Source organism: Megalobrama amblycephala, linkage group LG24 (assembly GCF_018812025.1).
Source record: "Megalobrama amblycephala isolate DHTTF-2021 linkage group LG24, ASM1881202v1, whole genome shotgun sequence".
Lineage (NCBI taxonomy): Eukaryota > Metazoa > Chordata > Actinopteri > Cypriniformes > Xenocyprididae > Megalobrama > Megalobrama amblycephala.
The window spans coordinates 18,766,426-18,781,565 of NC_063067.1; the positions used below are offsets into that span (position 1 = coordinate 18,766,426).

At 35.8% G+C, this 15,140-nt stretch overlaps 1 protein-coding gene across 1 annotated transcript; it reads left to right on the forward strand.

Annotated features, from left to right (window-relative positions):
* Nucleotides 1-743: 743 nt before the first annotated feature.
* Nucleotides 744-15,009, forward strand: pfkma (phosphofructokinase, muscle a). The gene is made up of 22 exons (XM_048177304.1): nt 744-936; nt 1,795-1,868; nt 2,544-2,621; nt 3,234-3,423; nt 4,198-4,363; nt 4,464-4,508; nt 4,725-4,833; nt 6,489-6,584; nt 6,701-6,793; nt 6,955-7,080; nt 7,258-7,322; nt 7,437-7,500; nt 7,612-7,758; nt 10,643-10,713; nt 10,799-10,886; nt 10,971-11,123; nt 11,837-12,001; nt 12,093-12,154; nt 12,862-12,973; nt 13,068-13,167; nt 14,442-14,547; nt 14,654-15,009. Exons 1-22 carry the CDS (start codon nt 846-848, stop codon nt 14,805-14,807), a joined length of 2,355 nt encoding a protein of 784 aa, XP_048033261.1. The 5' UTR covers nt 744-845; the 3' UTR covers nt 14,808-15,009.
* Nucleotides 15,010-15,140: the final 131 nt, after the last annotated feature.

Sequence of the window (15,140 nt, forward strand, 5' to 3'; positions counted from 1 at the left end):
ACTCCTGTGGAACAGGAAGCCACGGCTGGGCAATTTCATGTTCATGATCATCCTGGTGTGCTAAAAAATGTAAATATGAATGGGAATAATACTTCAGAGACATTTTCCTGATAAGAATTTCTAGGGGTGCCAATAATTGTGGCCAACATGTATTGGAGAAAAACATTTATTTCATAAATTTATTTATTTCATACTTTGATGAAAGGTTAGAATTTTGTGAATTGTTTTTAATAAAGTTCAGAAGGATAAACAATGCAGATTTATTTTCACAGCTGCCTTTGCTCATATTTACTGAGGGTGCCAATATTTGTGGAGTGGACTGTATATCTCTCTCACACACACACACACACATTATACATATATATATATATATAAGCTTTAAAATACTGAAGTATATGACGGTGTTAAGGATTTTGTGAAACTCATCCAGAAACAATTTTGTGAAAGAGATCTAAATTTCTGAAAATATTTTACAAATTAAATTATGTAAAATCTTGTTTTTTCCCCCCCTTAAAAACACATTTAAATAAGCTTATAACTAAATATTAAAATAAAACATGACATTAAGACTTTATGTAACACTGACACTTTTTTGGATTTATTACACATGCAACCTTTGCTGTGCAATTCAAGTTGATACTTTATATTTAGCTGAGTCAGGGGGTGTGTGCCTGTGGTGTCTGTGTTTGTGAAATGAAATCCAGGGGGTGGGCACAAACCTCTCAAACACTGTCCTATTAAACCCTTCCTTCTGTAGCCCTTGCTTTGAGAGACGGCACTAGCACGTCTTTCATTTGCCTCCTTTTCCAATTCCCACTGCCACCAATTTCTGGAATACCTGAACTATGTCAAACATAAACACAACTGGTGTGGACCCGACAAACATGGGGGTTGGACGGGCCATTGCCGTACTGACGTCAGGTGGTGATGCCCAGGGTAAGTAATGATCCCCCTCTTAGATTTTGAGCTAGTGCCTATGGTGGTTTCCAAGAGGGTGGTTAAAAATAATCCTGCATGGACAATTAGATCATAATTCATTTGTTGCAATTTTTGGACTTTGTTTGTTGTATACTTCATGCAAGAGAGGTTCTCTGATCAGATATGGTAAAGTTATTTATATTTCTATAGACACCTTTTGTATATATATATATATATATATATATATATATATATATATATATATATATATTATAAACAATAAAGAAATAAACAAAAACTTAAAAAGAATCTATCTAGAATATGGCAAGGAATTGAATATAACAATAATTGCACTGAATTGGAAGACACAATAAATACCACAAAAATACATAAATTAATTTACAATTAAATGAGTTAAATACATGTTCAGAAGCAGAAAATAACACAATGTACGGACCAAAATAAATCTTCTGTAGTCTTTTGATTGGCTCAACTCTGGTCCATTAAAGTCAATACTCTTGTAGCCTTTAGCTTTAGCCTTTACCCGTCTACCTATTTCCATAATTGAAGGCTAATTTTATCTCCAGTGACCTTCTGAAATGACAAGAGGTTATGGAGAGTAGCAGGCTTTTCCACAGCTGCTCACTGTTGAAACTAGAGACACGACACGATCTGAACACCTTTAGCTTTAGTGTTGAGTTGCAGAATTAAGTTATCTCAGACACTCTTGTTAACATAATTCCACAATCCGTGGAATGAAATGTCATGTGAGGTGTCTCTCTTTACTTTCCAAGTAGCCCTGTGTAGCTTTTTGTATCTCTACGGTTAAAGATATGATTATGATATAAGAACAGACAGTTTTCTTGTCTATTTCAGGGATGAATGCAGCAGTGAGGGCCACTGTCAGGGTTGGTCTTTACACTGGAGCCAAAGTCTTCTTTGTCCATGAGGTATATTGTACTTTATAAGAATAAAAACAAAAGTGTCCATGACAATATCAGTTAAAGGTGCTAAAGAGGATGTTTTGCTTTATACATTTTTGCAATATTACTTGAAACTGTCTTTACTAACTGATAAAAGACTATTTATTAGGTGCACTGAAAGTAATATTAATATACATCATCTGTGCACGAGGTAGGGCCTTAAAAACATCAGCCAATCATTTACGCGATCATCGCATAAACGATTGGCCCTCTGGCTTGTCAATCACTGCCGTGACATTCCTTGTGAGAGACGTGTGCGGATTGGCCCTCTGGCTTGTCAATCACTGCCATGACGTTCCTTGTGAGAGACGTGCGAGGCTGCGCGCTCCAGTAACTTTCCACACTCCACAGGCGCTGCATGCAATGTTTTTGTCAGGAGACAGGAGTAACAACTGCAGATTATGAGTTACCTGTGGTGAGTCCGACATAATGAATCCACTAACACGACACAGCGAATGCCGGTGGTAAACACTCGTGTTCCAATACTCGTGCACGAGTTTTGGGAGGCGTTCCCTCGAAATTCTTACGCATGCGCTCATTTCAAAAACTCAGTAACGGTCTTTGGTTTCTCAGTCGACGAAAAGATCCTCTTTAGCACCTTTAACAATATTGTTAAATGTCATGTCTGTTCACTGTTTGCAGGGCTATCAGGGATTGGTTGACGGAGGGGATCACATCCGCCCTGCTACATGGGAGAGTGTGTCCATGATGCTACAGCTGGTAAGCCCGTGCTGTCAGATGCTAGAATTTATTACATTCAGTTATAGTTTTTTTTGTTCAATGCTAATACAATACAACTAGTCATTTGCTAAAAGAAAAAAATATGCTGAAACTTAGGGATGCGCCGATATGAAGATTTTGGCCGATACCGATAACCGATAATTCTTTATATTTGAAAGCTGATAGCCGATATTGGCAGATAAATCTAAATCCAAATTTTTCTATAATTTTTGAAGTCTCACCATTAAAATCCATGTCCCAATCACACAATTATAATGTTCTCATTATAATATTATGTAGCCTATATGACAGACTTGTGCTGTACATGTTGCACTTAACTGTATTTTCCTTTTTGTAGTGATTTCAATCATATTTCAAGATAGTGCGCATCTGAAGTGTCTCAGCTGAAGGAAATCCATCCATTATTTATTGGCTTTAATATATCAACCAAATTTTCTTATCAGGCCCATAACGATAACATTAAAAATGAACATATATCAGCCGATACCGATATGGTGGTTGATATATTGTGAATCCCTACTGAAACTCTTTTACGTGCACTATTCTTTATGTAGTGTCCTGAATGTCTGCTTTCTGTCTGTCTGTCTGAAGGGTGGTACAGTCATTGGCAGTGCCCGCTGTAAGGATTTCCAGACCAGGGATGGGCGTTTAAAGGCTGCCTACAATCTTGTCAAGCTAGGCATCACTAACCTCTGTGTAATTGGTGGTGATGGCAGTTTGACCGGTGCCAACATATTTCGTACTGAGTGGAATGACTTGCTGAAAGATCTAGTCAGCAAAGGTAAACAACGATCTGTACTGAAGGTACTACTGAAACAATTTATTGAAACACATTAAATAGTGTAAACATAGCCTGTGTAAATTCATTTCACGGCTTGAAGGCGGGAATCCCTATTTCTGATTGGTCAGTCATGGCATTTTTCTTTACTGTCTGCAAAATATCACCCTGTCAGGGTTAATTTTGCATTAATCTATACATTATCTTATATATACACTATCATTATTGCAGTGATTATTATGTTTCTAGCATGTTATATGTTTGGCAACAGTTCTTTTAACCCTTAAAGGAGTGTGTAGCCTTTCATTTCTTAAACAACCATGTAAGAAGACACATCATGGCCATATTCCAGGATGACAATGTCAAGATTCATCAGGCTCAAATTATGAAAGAATAATTGTGAGGGAGCACGAAGAATCATTTTCACACATGAATTGGCACCTCTGACCTTAAATTCACTGAAAGTCTTTGGGATGTGCTGGAGTAGACTTTACAGAGTGCTCACCTCTTGCATTGTCAATACAAGATCTTGATTGACAAAAATTGATGTACCTCTTCAAGAGATCAAGCACTCTGTAAAGTCTACTCCAGCACATCCCAAAACTGTGATACACTGTATTTTCAGGATAGAAATGCCAAAAGAACAGCATTTATTTTACTTTTGTAACATTATAAATGTCTGTACTGTCCCTTTTGATCTATTTAATCCATTAATTTCTTTCAAATAAAAAAAAAAAATCTTACTGACCCCAAACTGAACTGTCCATCTGCACACAGGTAAGATCACCAAGGAAGAGGCCAAGGCTTCATCTCATCTGAATATTGTGGGTATGGTTGGCTCTATCGACAATGACTTCTGCGGAACGGACATGACCATCGGCACAGACTCCGCCCTACATCGCATCATTGAGGTGGTGGACAGTATCACCACAACAGCACAAAGGTCACAAATAAGTGTAACTGGTCAAATGTCAGCAATACATGTTATTCTGTGTAGACATTTGTTCCTAAATTGTGATTTTGACCTCTGCTCTCACCCACAGCCACCAACGTGCTTTCATCCTGGAGGTCATGGGGAGGCACTGTGGGTAAGAATGTGCTTGTGTGTGTGTGTTTGCTATCCACTGAAGTGAGAATATGTATGCAGCCGAACTGGAGTCGAGACCCAAACCCAGAGCAAAAGCAGACCCCCTAACACCCAGATCAAATGGTTTAGATGCAGGAATCTCACATTTAATTGACTGAAACCGAGCTTGCATTTCCCATGAGTTGTTAAATACATTTATGTGTGTGTGTTGTTTCAGTTACTTAGCTCTGATTACTGCTCTTGCATGTGGTGCTGACTGGGTGTTTATTCCTGAGATGCCCCCAGATGACGGGTGGGAGGAGCACTTGTGCAGAAGACTGACTGAGGTACAAAGCAATAGACAACACACAAACACACACGACATTTAAAATCCCTTCAATTTTAAAAAACGCGCCTCGAGACCTTGCGTTTTTCCCCATTCCACTGCCCGCGTCTCGTGTTTTTCAAAGCAAAAACGCATTCTGTGTGAACTAGCCCTTAAAATAGTTAACCGTTTGGGACCGGTAAGACTTTTTAATGTTTTTGAAAAAAGTCTATTAAGCTCACCAAGGCTGCATTTATTTGATCATAAAAACTGTAATATTGTGAAATATTCTTACAATTTAAAATAACTCTTTTTTATTATATTTAATTTTAAATGTCATTTATTCCTGTGATGTCAAAGCTGAATTTTCAGCATCATTACTCCAGTCGTCAGTGTCACATGATCCTTCAGAAATCATTCTAAGATGCTGATTTGGTGTTCAAGAAAAATGTCTTATTATCATCAATGTTAAAAACAGTTGCTGCTTAATATTTTGTGGAAACTGTAAATTTCTTTCAGGATTCTTTGATGACAAGAAAGTTTTTATTCGGATTGGATTGGATTTGTTATTTTTATTTTTGTAATTATTTAAAGGGTTAGTTTTCAAAAATGAAAATAATGTCATTAATTACTCACCCTGATGTCGTTCTACACCCGTAAGACCTTCATTTTCAGAACACAAATTAAGATATTTTTGATTAAATCCGATGGCTCAGTGAGGCCTGCATAGTCGGCAATGGTAACGTACTTCCTCTCTCAAGATCCATAAAGGTACGAAAAACATATTTAAATCAGTTCATGTGAGTACTTACGTTCTACGTTAATATTAAAGAGATGAAAATATTTTTTTTGTGTGTGCCAAAAAAACAAAATAACGACTTTTTAACAATATCTAGTGATGGCCGATTTCAAAACACTGCTTCTTACGAATCCAAGTCACGTAATTTCAGGTTTGGCGGTTTGAATCACTGATTCGACTCAAAAGATTCATAACGCTCTGGAGCAGTGTTTTGAAATCGGCCATCAGTATATATTGTTAAAAAAGTCATTTTTGGGTTTTTCTGGCGCACAAAAAAATATTCTCGTCACTTTATAATATTAAGGTAGAACCACTGTAGTCACATGAACTGATTTAAATATGTTTTTAGTACCTTTATGGATCTTGAGAGAGGAAGTAGGCCTACCATTGCTGTCTATGCAGACCTCACTGAGCCATCGGATTTAATCAAAAATATCTTAATTTGTGTTCCAAAGATGAACGAAGGTCTTACGGGTGTAGAACGACGTGAGGGTGAGTAATTAATGACATTATTTTCATTTTTGTGTGAAGTAACCCAATTGAATGCATCCTTACAATATAAAACTATTAATTTCTTTAAAAGAAATTGTACTGAGCCTGAACCTTTGAACTGTATAGTAAATTTACTGGAAAAGCAAAACTGTAAAATAATAACTCTTGATATCAGAAGAAGTTTTAAGCATAAATTTAACCAGATGTAGTAAGGTTTGTGCTTAAATCAAGATTTAAAAAAAAAAAAACTTTTGCTTGTAGGGCATTTAAAATAGCTTTATTCAAGACTTTCTTACAAATATTTTGGTATTATTATCTTGTTACTGGAACACAAAACGCAGTAGGCCTACTGATAATGATTCATAATTTTGTCTCTCCTCAAACAGACCAGAAATGCAGGTTCTCGTCTAAATGTGATCATTGTGGCTGAGGGAGCGATCAATAGAGAAGGGAAGCCAATCACCTGTGACCAGCTAAAAGATGTAACTTGATCCTTATCTTACTATACTACACATGCTCTTGAAAGAGATGCTCTAGCATAGTGGTGTAACTGCTGTCTATAAGTGCGTTTTGATTATGTTTATCTGTTCTCATTCAGCTAGTGACAAAGAGGCTGGGCTTTGATACCCGTGCCACTATCCTTGGACATGTGCAGAGAGGTGGCACCCCCTCAGCTTTTGACAGAGTGCTGGTGAGTCCCTCCTCCTTCACATTAGGTCTGAAACGGCACGTCAATGTGATCAATTACGTTGATGCGTCGTTCCAGCCATAATTCATATTTTCTCACTTTTCCTTTTTGTATATTCAGCCTTTTTTATTTCATAAGAGTTTAAATGTTAATTTGTATATCAGGGCAGTAGGATGGGTGTGGAGGCTGTAATGGCTCTGCTAGAAGCCACTCCAGAAACTCCTGCCTGTGTGGTCAGTCTGTCTGGAAACCAGGCTGTCAGACTCCCGCTGATGGAGTGTGTGCAAGTGGTGTGTATGCATACATTTTTGTCCATAAAATGATCCCATGATGGAAACCCCTATATGAAGCATCTGACAGAACCCTTTAAGGTTCTATATAGAACCTTTTCTTCTAAGAGTGTGTATAGATTTTTTTTTATGACCTTCAAAATTCTCTACTACTTCTAATTCTTCTTCAATATAAAGACCAAGGATGTCACTGTTGCAATGAATGAGGGTCGTTTTGACGATGCTATAAAACTCAGGGGAAGGTTTGTTCAGAAATTTCACTTTTCTCTCTATCTCTCTTTATTATTATTATTATTATTGTTAGCATTGTAAACTTGTATTAATATTCAGTGATATGTCTGCGTTTGTCTCTGCAGAAGTTTTGAGAATAACTGGAACACATATAAACTCTTGGCTCATGTGCGCCCCCCGGCGACAAAGGTGAGGAGATTCAAAAATGTGGGAGAATTAAATTTCGTATTATTTTTAATTCATCCATTTATTCTCATTTTTATCATGTGCTTCTTCTTTGTTCGCCTTTTAATTCGTCAGAGTAACATTAATGTGGCTATTTTAAACGTGGGTGCTCCCTGCGCTGGCATGAATGCAGCTGTACGGGCAGCGGTCAGGATCGGCCTCATCCAGGGTCACAACATGCTGGCGGTTCATGATGGCTTTGAGGGTCTGGCTGAGGCAAAGGTAAGCAACATGCGTTGCTTAATGAGTAATCAGCCTAATGAGTAATCCGTTTTTTATGGTTTGTTTTTGGTTAGCCAGGAAGGTTTTGTTAACGGAAATATAACATTTAGTTTTTGGTTTGTAGAACGTTATTCTAACGTTATTTTAAAGGTGCTAAAGAGGATGTTTTGTTTTATACATTTTTTCAATATTACTTGAAACTGTCTTTACTAACTGATAAAAGACTATTTATTAGGTGCACTGAAAGTAATAATATTAATATACATCATCTGTGCATGAGGTAGGGCCTTAAAAACATCAGGAATTGGCCCTCTGGCTTGTCAATCTCTGCTGTGACGTTCCTTGTGAGAGACGAGCGCGGCTGCGCGCTCCAGTAACTTTCCACACTCCACAGGCGCTGCATGGAATGTTTTTGTCAGGAGACAGGAATAACAACTGCAGATTATGAGTTACCTGCGATGAGTCCGACATAATGAATCCACTAACACGACACAGCGAATGCTGGTGGTAAACAAACACTCGTGTTCCAATACTCGTGCACGAGTTTTGGGAGGCGTTCCCTTGAAATGAGCTGTGAAGGAGGAGGGCTGTTCTTACGCATGCGCTCATTTCAAAAACTCAGTAACAGTCTTTGGTTTCTCAGTCGACGAAAAGATCCTCTTTAGCACCTTTAACGTTCCCATTACATTATTCTAACGTTCTCAGAACGTTAGTTTTTGGTTTGTAGAACGACTTCAACCTGATATTCAACCCAGATACATTTGGTTTGTAGAACGTTATTCTAAGGTTATTTTAACATTCCCAAAATGTTAGTTTTTGGTTTGTAGAACTTTATTCTAATGTTATTTTAACGTTCCCAATACGTTATTCTAACGTTCCCAGAACATTAGTTTTTGGTTTGTAGAACGTTATTCTAAGGTTATTATAACGTTCCCAGAACGTTATTTTTTGGTTTGTAGAACGTTATTCTAACGTTACTCTAACGTTCCCAGAACATTAGTTTTTGGTTTGTAGAACGTTATTCTAAGGCTATTATAACGTTCCCAGAACGTTATTTTTTGGTTTGTAGAATGTTATTCTAACGTTATTTTAATGTTCCCAGAACGTTAGTTTTTGGTTTGTAGAACGTTATTCTAAGGTTATTTTAATGTTCCCAAAACATTAGTTTTTCATTTGTAGAATGTTATTCTAACGTTATTTTAACATTCCCAATACATTATTCTAACGTTCCCAGAACATTAGTTTTTGGTTTGTAGAACGTTACTCTAAGGTTATTATAATGTTCCCAGAACGTTATTTTTTGGTTTGTAGAACGTTATTCTAACGTTACTCTAATGTTACCATTACGTTATTGTAATGTTCCCAAAACGTTAGTTTTTGGTTTGTAAAACTTTATTCTAATGTTATTTTAACTTTCTCATAATGTTATTCTAACGTTCCTAGAATGTACGTTTTTTTTTAAAAACTAACAAACATATTTTAAAAACCATAGAATGTGTTGAAGTCGTTATATGGTGCTGAAGAAATGTAAAATCTGTGTATCCTACTCCGTGAAAATCTTACATATTAATGGACAAATTTAATCTAATTTAATCTTCCATATGATGGTTGATGTCTTCGGATTATTTTTTATGAATTAAACAATAAAAAACAAGTTTTGGTTTGATTAATATTGATTAGGCATCCATACAGATCCATCTTCCATACCGATTGTACTTATACGAGTGTGCTGGATGATTAGGCTACTGACCTACAGCGGGGTAATGACATCGGAGTAAAGAGGTTAGGCGAACGTTATAGTAACGTTCCCATAATGTTAGTTTTTGGTTTGTAGAACGTTGTTCTAACATTCCCAGAACGTTAGTTTTTGTTTTGTAGAACGTTATTTTAACATTATTTTAACGTTCCCATAATGTTATTATAACGTTCCCAGAACGTTGGAAAGAGGTCAGAAAGAGGAAAGAGGTTAGGCGAACGTTATATTACGTTATTACGAAATGACCTTTAATTTTTTTATGCAATCAAGGCTGTCTATGAAAGCACGTGCTGGAGAAGCGCATGCTCATCAGAGGCGCAGTACCTAAATGAAGAAAAAAAAAAAAATGAATTTTCACACTAATATATTTTTGGATTTAACTGATAATTCATTATGTTTAATACATTATGCTGTATAATATCTACAAATGCTGTATTAAACTAATTTTAAACTAAATGGTTAGTTATAAAAATAATAACCTAAAATAACCATTAGGGAAAGTTCTGTATAAGTTATTTTTATTTTTTTTTTAAAAAAATACCTGCAAAGTTATTTTATGGTTGCAAAATAATCTAAAAATAACCATTAGGTACATTCTGTAGGCTATAAGATATTTTTAGGTTACTTAAAAATATCCACCCTGTAATGTTCTGATATTGTTATTTTATGGTTGCAAAATAATAACCTAAAATAACAATTAGGGAACGTTCTCTATTATTTTTAGGTTATTTAAAAATAACCTTCCTGCAACGTTCTGGGAATGCTGTTTTATGGTTGCAAAAAATAAAACCTAAAAAGAACGTTCTCAGAATGTTATTTTTTGTTCTCAGAAAAAACCCAAAACAAACAGGAACCAAATACTAACATTAGGGGAATGTTCTTTGTTTACTGGGTTATTATTGTGCCACATTATATCTTTTTGTGAAAACTGTGATCCATTTTTTTCAGGATACTTTTAGAAATAGAAAGTTCAAAAAACAGCATTTATGGGGAATAGAATAGAAGTCTGTCTTGCAATTTTGAACAATTAAATGGATCATTGTTGAATAAAAGTAGTAATTTCTTTTAAAATTAAAAAAAAAAAAAGCCATTGTAGTGTTGTCATGTCCTGTCTAACATAATGTTTAGATTGAGCCCATCACTTGGAACACTGTTGGAGACTGGACAGGGAAAGGTGGTTCTGAGTTGGGAACTAAAAGGTACTGATCACTTCAGATGTTCTTTAACATCATTTATAAGTTCTGCAATACTTGAAAACATTTCAATATTTTTCTGTTTATGCAGAGTATTACCTGGAAAGTACATGGAGGAGATCAGCTTGAATATTGCCAAGTACAATATTCACGCTCTGGTCATCATTGGTGGTTTCGAGGCAAGTGACGAAATTATATAACGTCCATGTCCTATTCTGTCCACATTTTGTTCAGGTCTGCTGTCTTCACATTTCCATTTTCAGGCATTTTCGGGTGGACTAGAGATGGTTCAAGGCAGAGAAAAGTATGAAGAGCTGTGTATTCCCATGGTGATCATTCCTGCTACTGTATCTAACAATGTGCCCGGCTCAGACTTCAGCATCGGAGCTGACACCGCCCTTAACACCATCACTGCGGTTAGAGATACAGCACACACACTGTCTACATTTTAGGGATGCACAGTTGATCAATACCATACTGATTATCAGTCAGTATTTTAAATGAATTCATTCTTTTTTTCTTAAAAAATATTTATTTATCTATATGTTTTGATTTTACTTAAAGGGTTAGTTCACCCAAAAATGAAAATTATCATGCATCAGTTCACTCTTCCACCGAAACTCGACTTGTGTACGGAAGCCAGTGTTTCTAATTTATAAAGTTATAAATGTGACCCTGGACCACAAAACCAGTCATAAGGGTCAATTTTTGCTGAAAGCTGAATAAATAAGCTTTCCATTGATGTTTGGTTTCCATTGATATTTGGTCGAGAGACACCTATTTGAAAATCTGGAATCTGAGGGTGCAAAAATATAAACAATATAATGTGTGTTGTATTCGGCTAAAAGAATAAAATCACATATACCTAGGATGGCTTGAGTGTGAGTAAACTATGGGATAATTTTCATTTTTGGGTGAACTAACCCTTTAAATGTAATCTAGACTGTGATGCCTTAATGGACTTATTGCATTAAAATAACAGATTTTATGGAAAGACACTACAGGCATTTTATCAGTTATTGACATAAAAAAATAATTATCATCTTATTAGTATTGGTCAGAACTGTAATACTGGTGCATCCCCAGTATATGGTTATTCTGTAGTATCCTCACATGAGGCCCCTTGTAGACCTGTGACAGGATCAAGCAGTCGGCGGCGGGAACCAAGCGCCGCGTGTTCATCATCGAGACTATGGGAGGATACTGCGGCTACCTGGCCACCATGTCTGGTCTCTCTGCAGGAGCTGATGCTGCCTATATATATGAAGAGAAATTTGGCATTCGTGACTTGGAGGTAAACATGCAACTCAGAAAAAATAACAAAGATAATGGACTCAAAACAGAACTGTTCTGTTTGAATTTCTCCAAATAATTCATGTTTACAGGCTAATGTGGAACATCTTGTTCAGAAGATGAAGACCACTGTTAAGAGAGGCCTAATTCTCAGGTTTGTTTGTCTTTTGAGGTGAGACTCCTCAAAGGAACACTCCACTTTTTTTGAAAACTCATTTTCCAACTCCCCTAGAGTTAAAAAGTTGAGTTCTACCGTTTTTGAATCCATTCAGCCGATCTCCGGGTCTGGTGGTACCACTTTTAGCATAGCTTAGCATAGTTCATTGAATATGATTAGACCATTTTCTAGGCTGATATGTGCAAACGGGGGTCACAGGCACTGGGTAATATCATTGCGCCTGCTGCACCCATGGTACGGCAGCAAAGTTCCTTGACTATTACGCCGGAATGACAGTATAGTTCCTAGCCATATCAGCCTAGAAAATCAAAACTTTTCATTTTCCGTTGGTCTTAGTACACGATGTAACTACAGAAGTGTCAAGTTTTAAATAGGAAAAATATTGAAACTCTTTGGTCATTTTTGAGGGAGATGCTAATGGTCTAATCATATTCAATGAACTATGCTAAGCTATGCTAAAAGTGGTTCCGCCAGACCCGGAGATCGGCTGAATGGATTCGAAAATGGTAAAACTCAACTGTTTAACTCTAGGGGAGTTGGAAAATGAGCCTATTTTCAAAAAAAGTGGAGAGTTCCTTTAAAGGAATAACTAAAAACAGCATCTTTTTCATGCATTAGTTACTACAGCAAATAGTAGTTAGAACATGAATTGTCAAAATAAACACCTTTAAATGTTTTTGTAGAAATGAAAACTGCAATTCCAACTACACCACTGATTTCATCTTCAACCTGTATTCTGAGGAGGGAAAGGGTGTTTTTGACTGCCGGAAGAATGTCCTCGGCCATATGCAGCAGGTTAGATGTAAAAAGCCCTGGGTTTTTTTTTATGCGTATTACGTATGCATATTTATTAGCAGTTGTTTTTAAGTATTTTGTCTCTCTTTTATAGGGTGGCACCCCGACACCTTTTGATAGAAACTTTGCTACCAAGATGGGTGCTAAGGCTGTTCTCTGGCTGACTGAGAAGCTGAAGGAGTGTTATAGACATGGTGAGAAATAATGCGGTCTGATATTTCCTTATATTTGCTGTCATCTGTGGCAAATCAGTCAGCTCGAAACCACTGCTACTTTCATGTTGCTCATATCACATCGCTCTCTTGTTTCATACAAATGCAGTATTAATATTATTGTAAAATTGTTGTGTTCTTTTTGTTGATTTGGCCTATGTTTTTGTACAGTCGAATGGACAAATTTTTCTTAGTGGAAGATTAAATGTAATATACACTACCGATCAAAAGTTTGGAGCCAGTAAGGGGAAAAATATATATATATATATATACAGTACAGACCAAAAGTTTGGAACCACTAAGATTTTTAATGTTTTTAAAAGAAGTTTCGTCTGCTCACCAAGGCTACATTTATTTAATTAAAAATACAGTAAAAACAGTAATATTGTGAAATATTATTACAATTTAAAATAACTGTTTTCTATTTGAATATATTTCACAAAGTAATTTATTCCTGTGATGGCAAAGCTGAATTTTCAGCATCATTACTCCAGTCTTCAGTGTCACATGATCCTTCAGAAATCATTCTAATATGCTGATCTGCTGCTCAAGAAACATTTAATGTGTACAATTGTACAAAATATTTGTGTACAATATTTTTTTTTAGGATTATTTGATGAATAGAAAGTTCAAAAGAACAGTGTTTATCTGAAATCTAATCTTTTGTAACATTATAAATGTCTTTACTGCCACTTTTGATTGATTTAATGCATCCTTGCTGAATAAAAGTATTCATTTCTTTAATTTCTTTTCAAAAAAATAAAAATAAAAATTCTTACTGACCCCAAACTTTTGAACGGTAGTGTATAATGCTACAGAAGCTTTGTATTTCAGATAAATGCTGTTCTTTTGAACTTTCTGTTCATCAAGGAATCCTGAAAAAAAAAGTACACAACTGTTTTCAACATTGAAAATAATCATAAATGTTTATTGAGCAGCAAATCAGCATATTAGAATGATTTCTGAAGGATCATGTGACACTGAAGACTGGAGTAATGATGCTGAAAATTCAGCTTTGCATCACAGGAATAAATTACTTTGTCAAATATATTTAAATAGTACACAGTTATTTTAAATTGTAATAATATTTCACAATATTACTGTTTTTTACTGTATTTTTAATTAAATAAATGTAGCATTGGTGAGCAGACGAAACTTCTTTTAAAAACATTAAAAATCTTAGTGGTTCCAAACTTTTGGTCTGTACTGTATATATTATTTATTATTTTGTGACAATGACTTGACTGTCTGTACAGGGCGAATCTTTGCTAACACCCCGGACTCTGCATGTGTGTTGGGCATGAGGAAGAGAGGACTGTTGTTACAGCCTCTGGCTGAATTGAAAGAACAGACAGATTTCGAGTAAGAATCTTCCATTATCACGTGGCATTAAATGCATATCATTCTGAAGTTTGTGACCCCACTATTTCATTACAGTATCAAAAACTCTCTTATCTCTTTCCCCCAGACACCGTATTCCAAAGAGCCAGTGGTGGTTGAAGCTGAGGCCTATTATGAAGATCTTGGCCAAGTACAAGATTAGTCTGGACACCTCTGAACATGCTCTTATGGAGCATGTCATAAGCAAGAAGCCTCCAGTGCAAATGACCATCACAAAGTAATCATAAGCAAAAATGAGAACAGACAAATGTGACTGCACAGAGTATCTTAACAAATGTGTGAAATGACAGTTGATCATGAATGTATCTACTTCTAGAATTATTTGTTAACCTGTCTGTGTCTTATTCTTTCATTTTGTTTGTATTTATAGTATTTATGGTAATACTGTATTGCAATATACAAATTAAAATAATTATTATTAAATGCCCTTGGTTTTCTTTTATATATCTATATTTTAATTTAGGAAGGGATGTAAAAAATGTTCATATACCAACAGTTTTTTGTAGTAACATGCATTTTTCAACCTTAGTAAATCTTCAATGCTGATATACTAT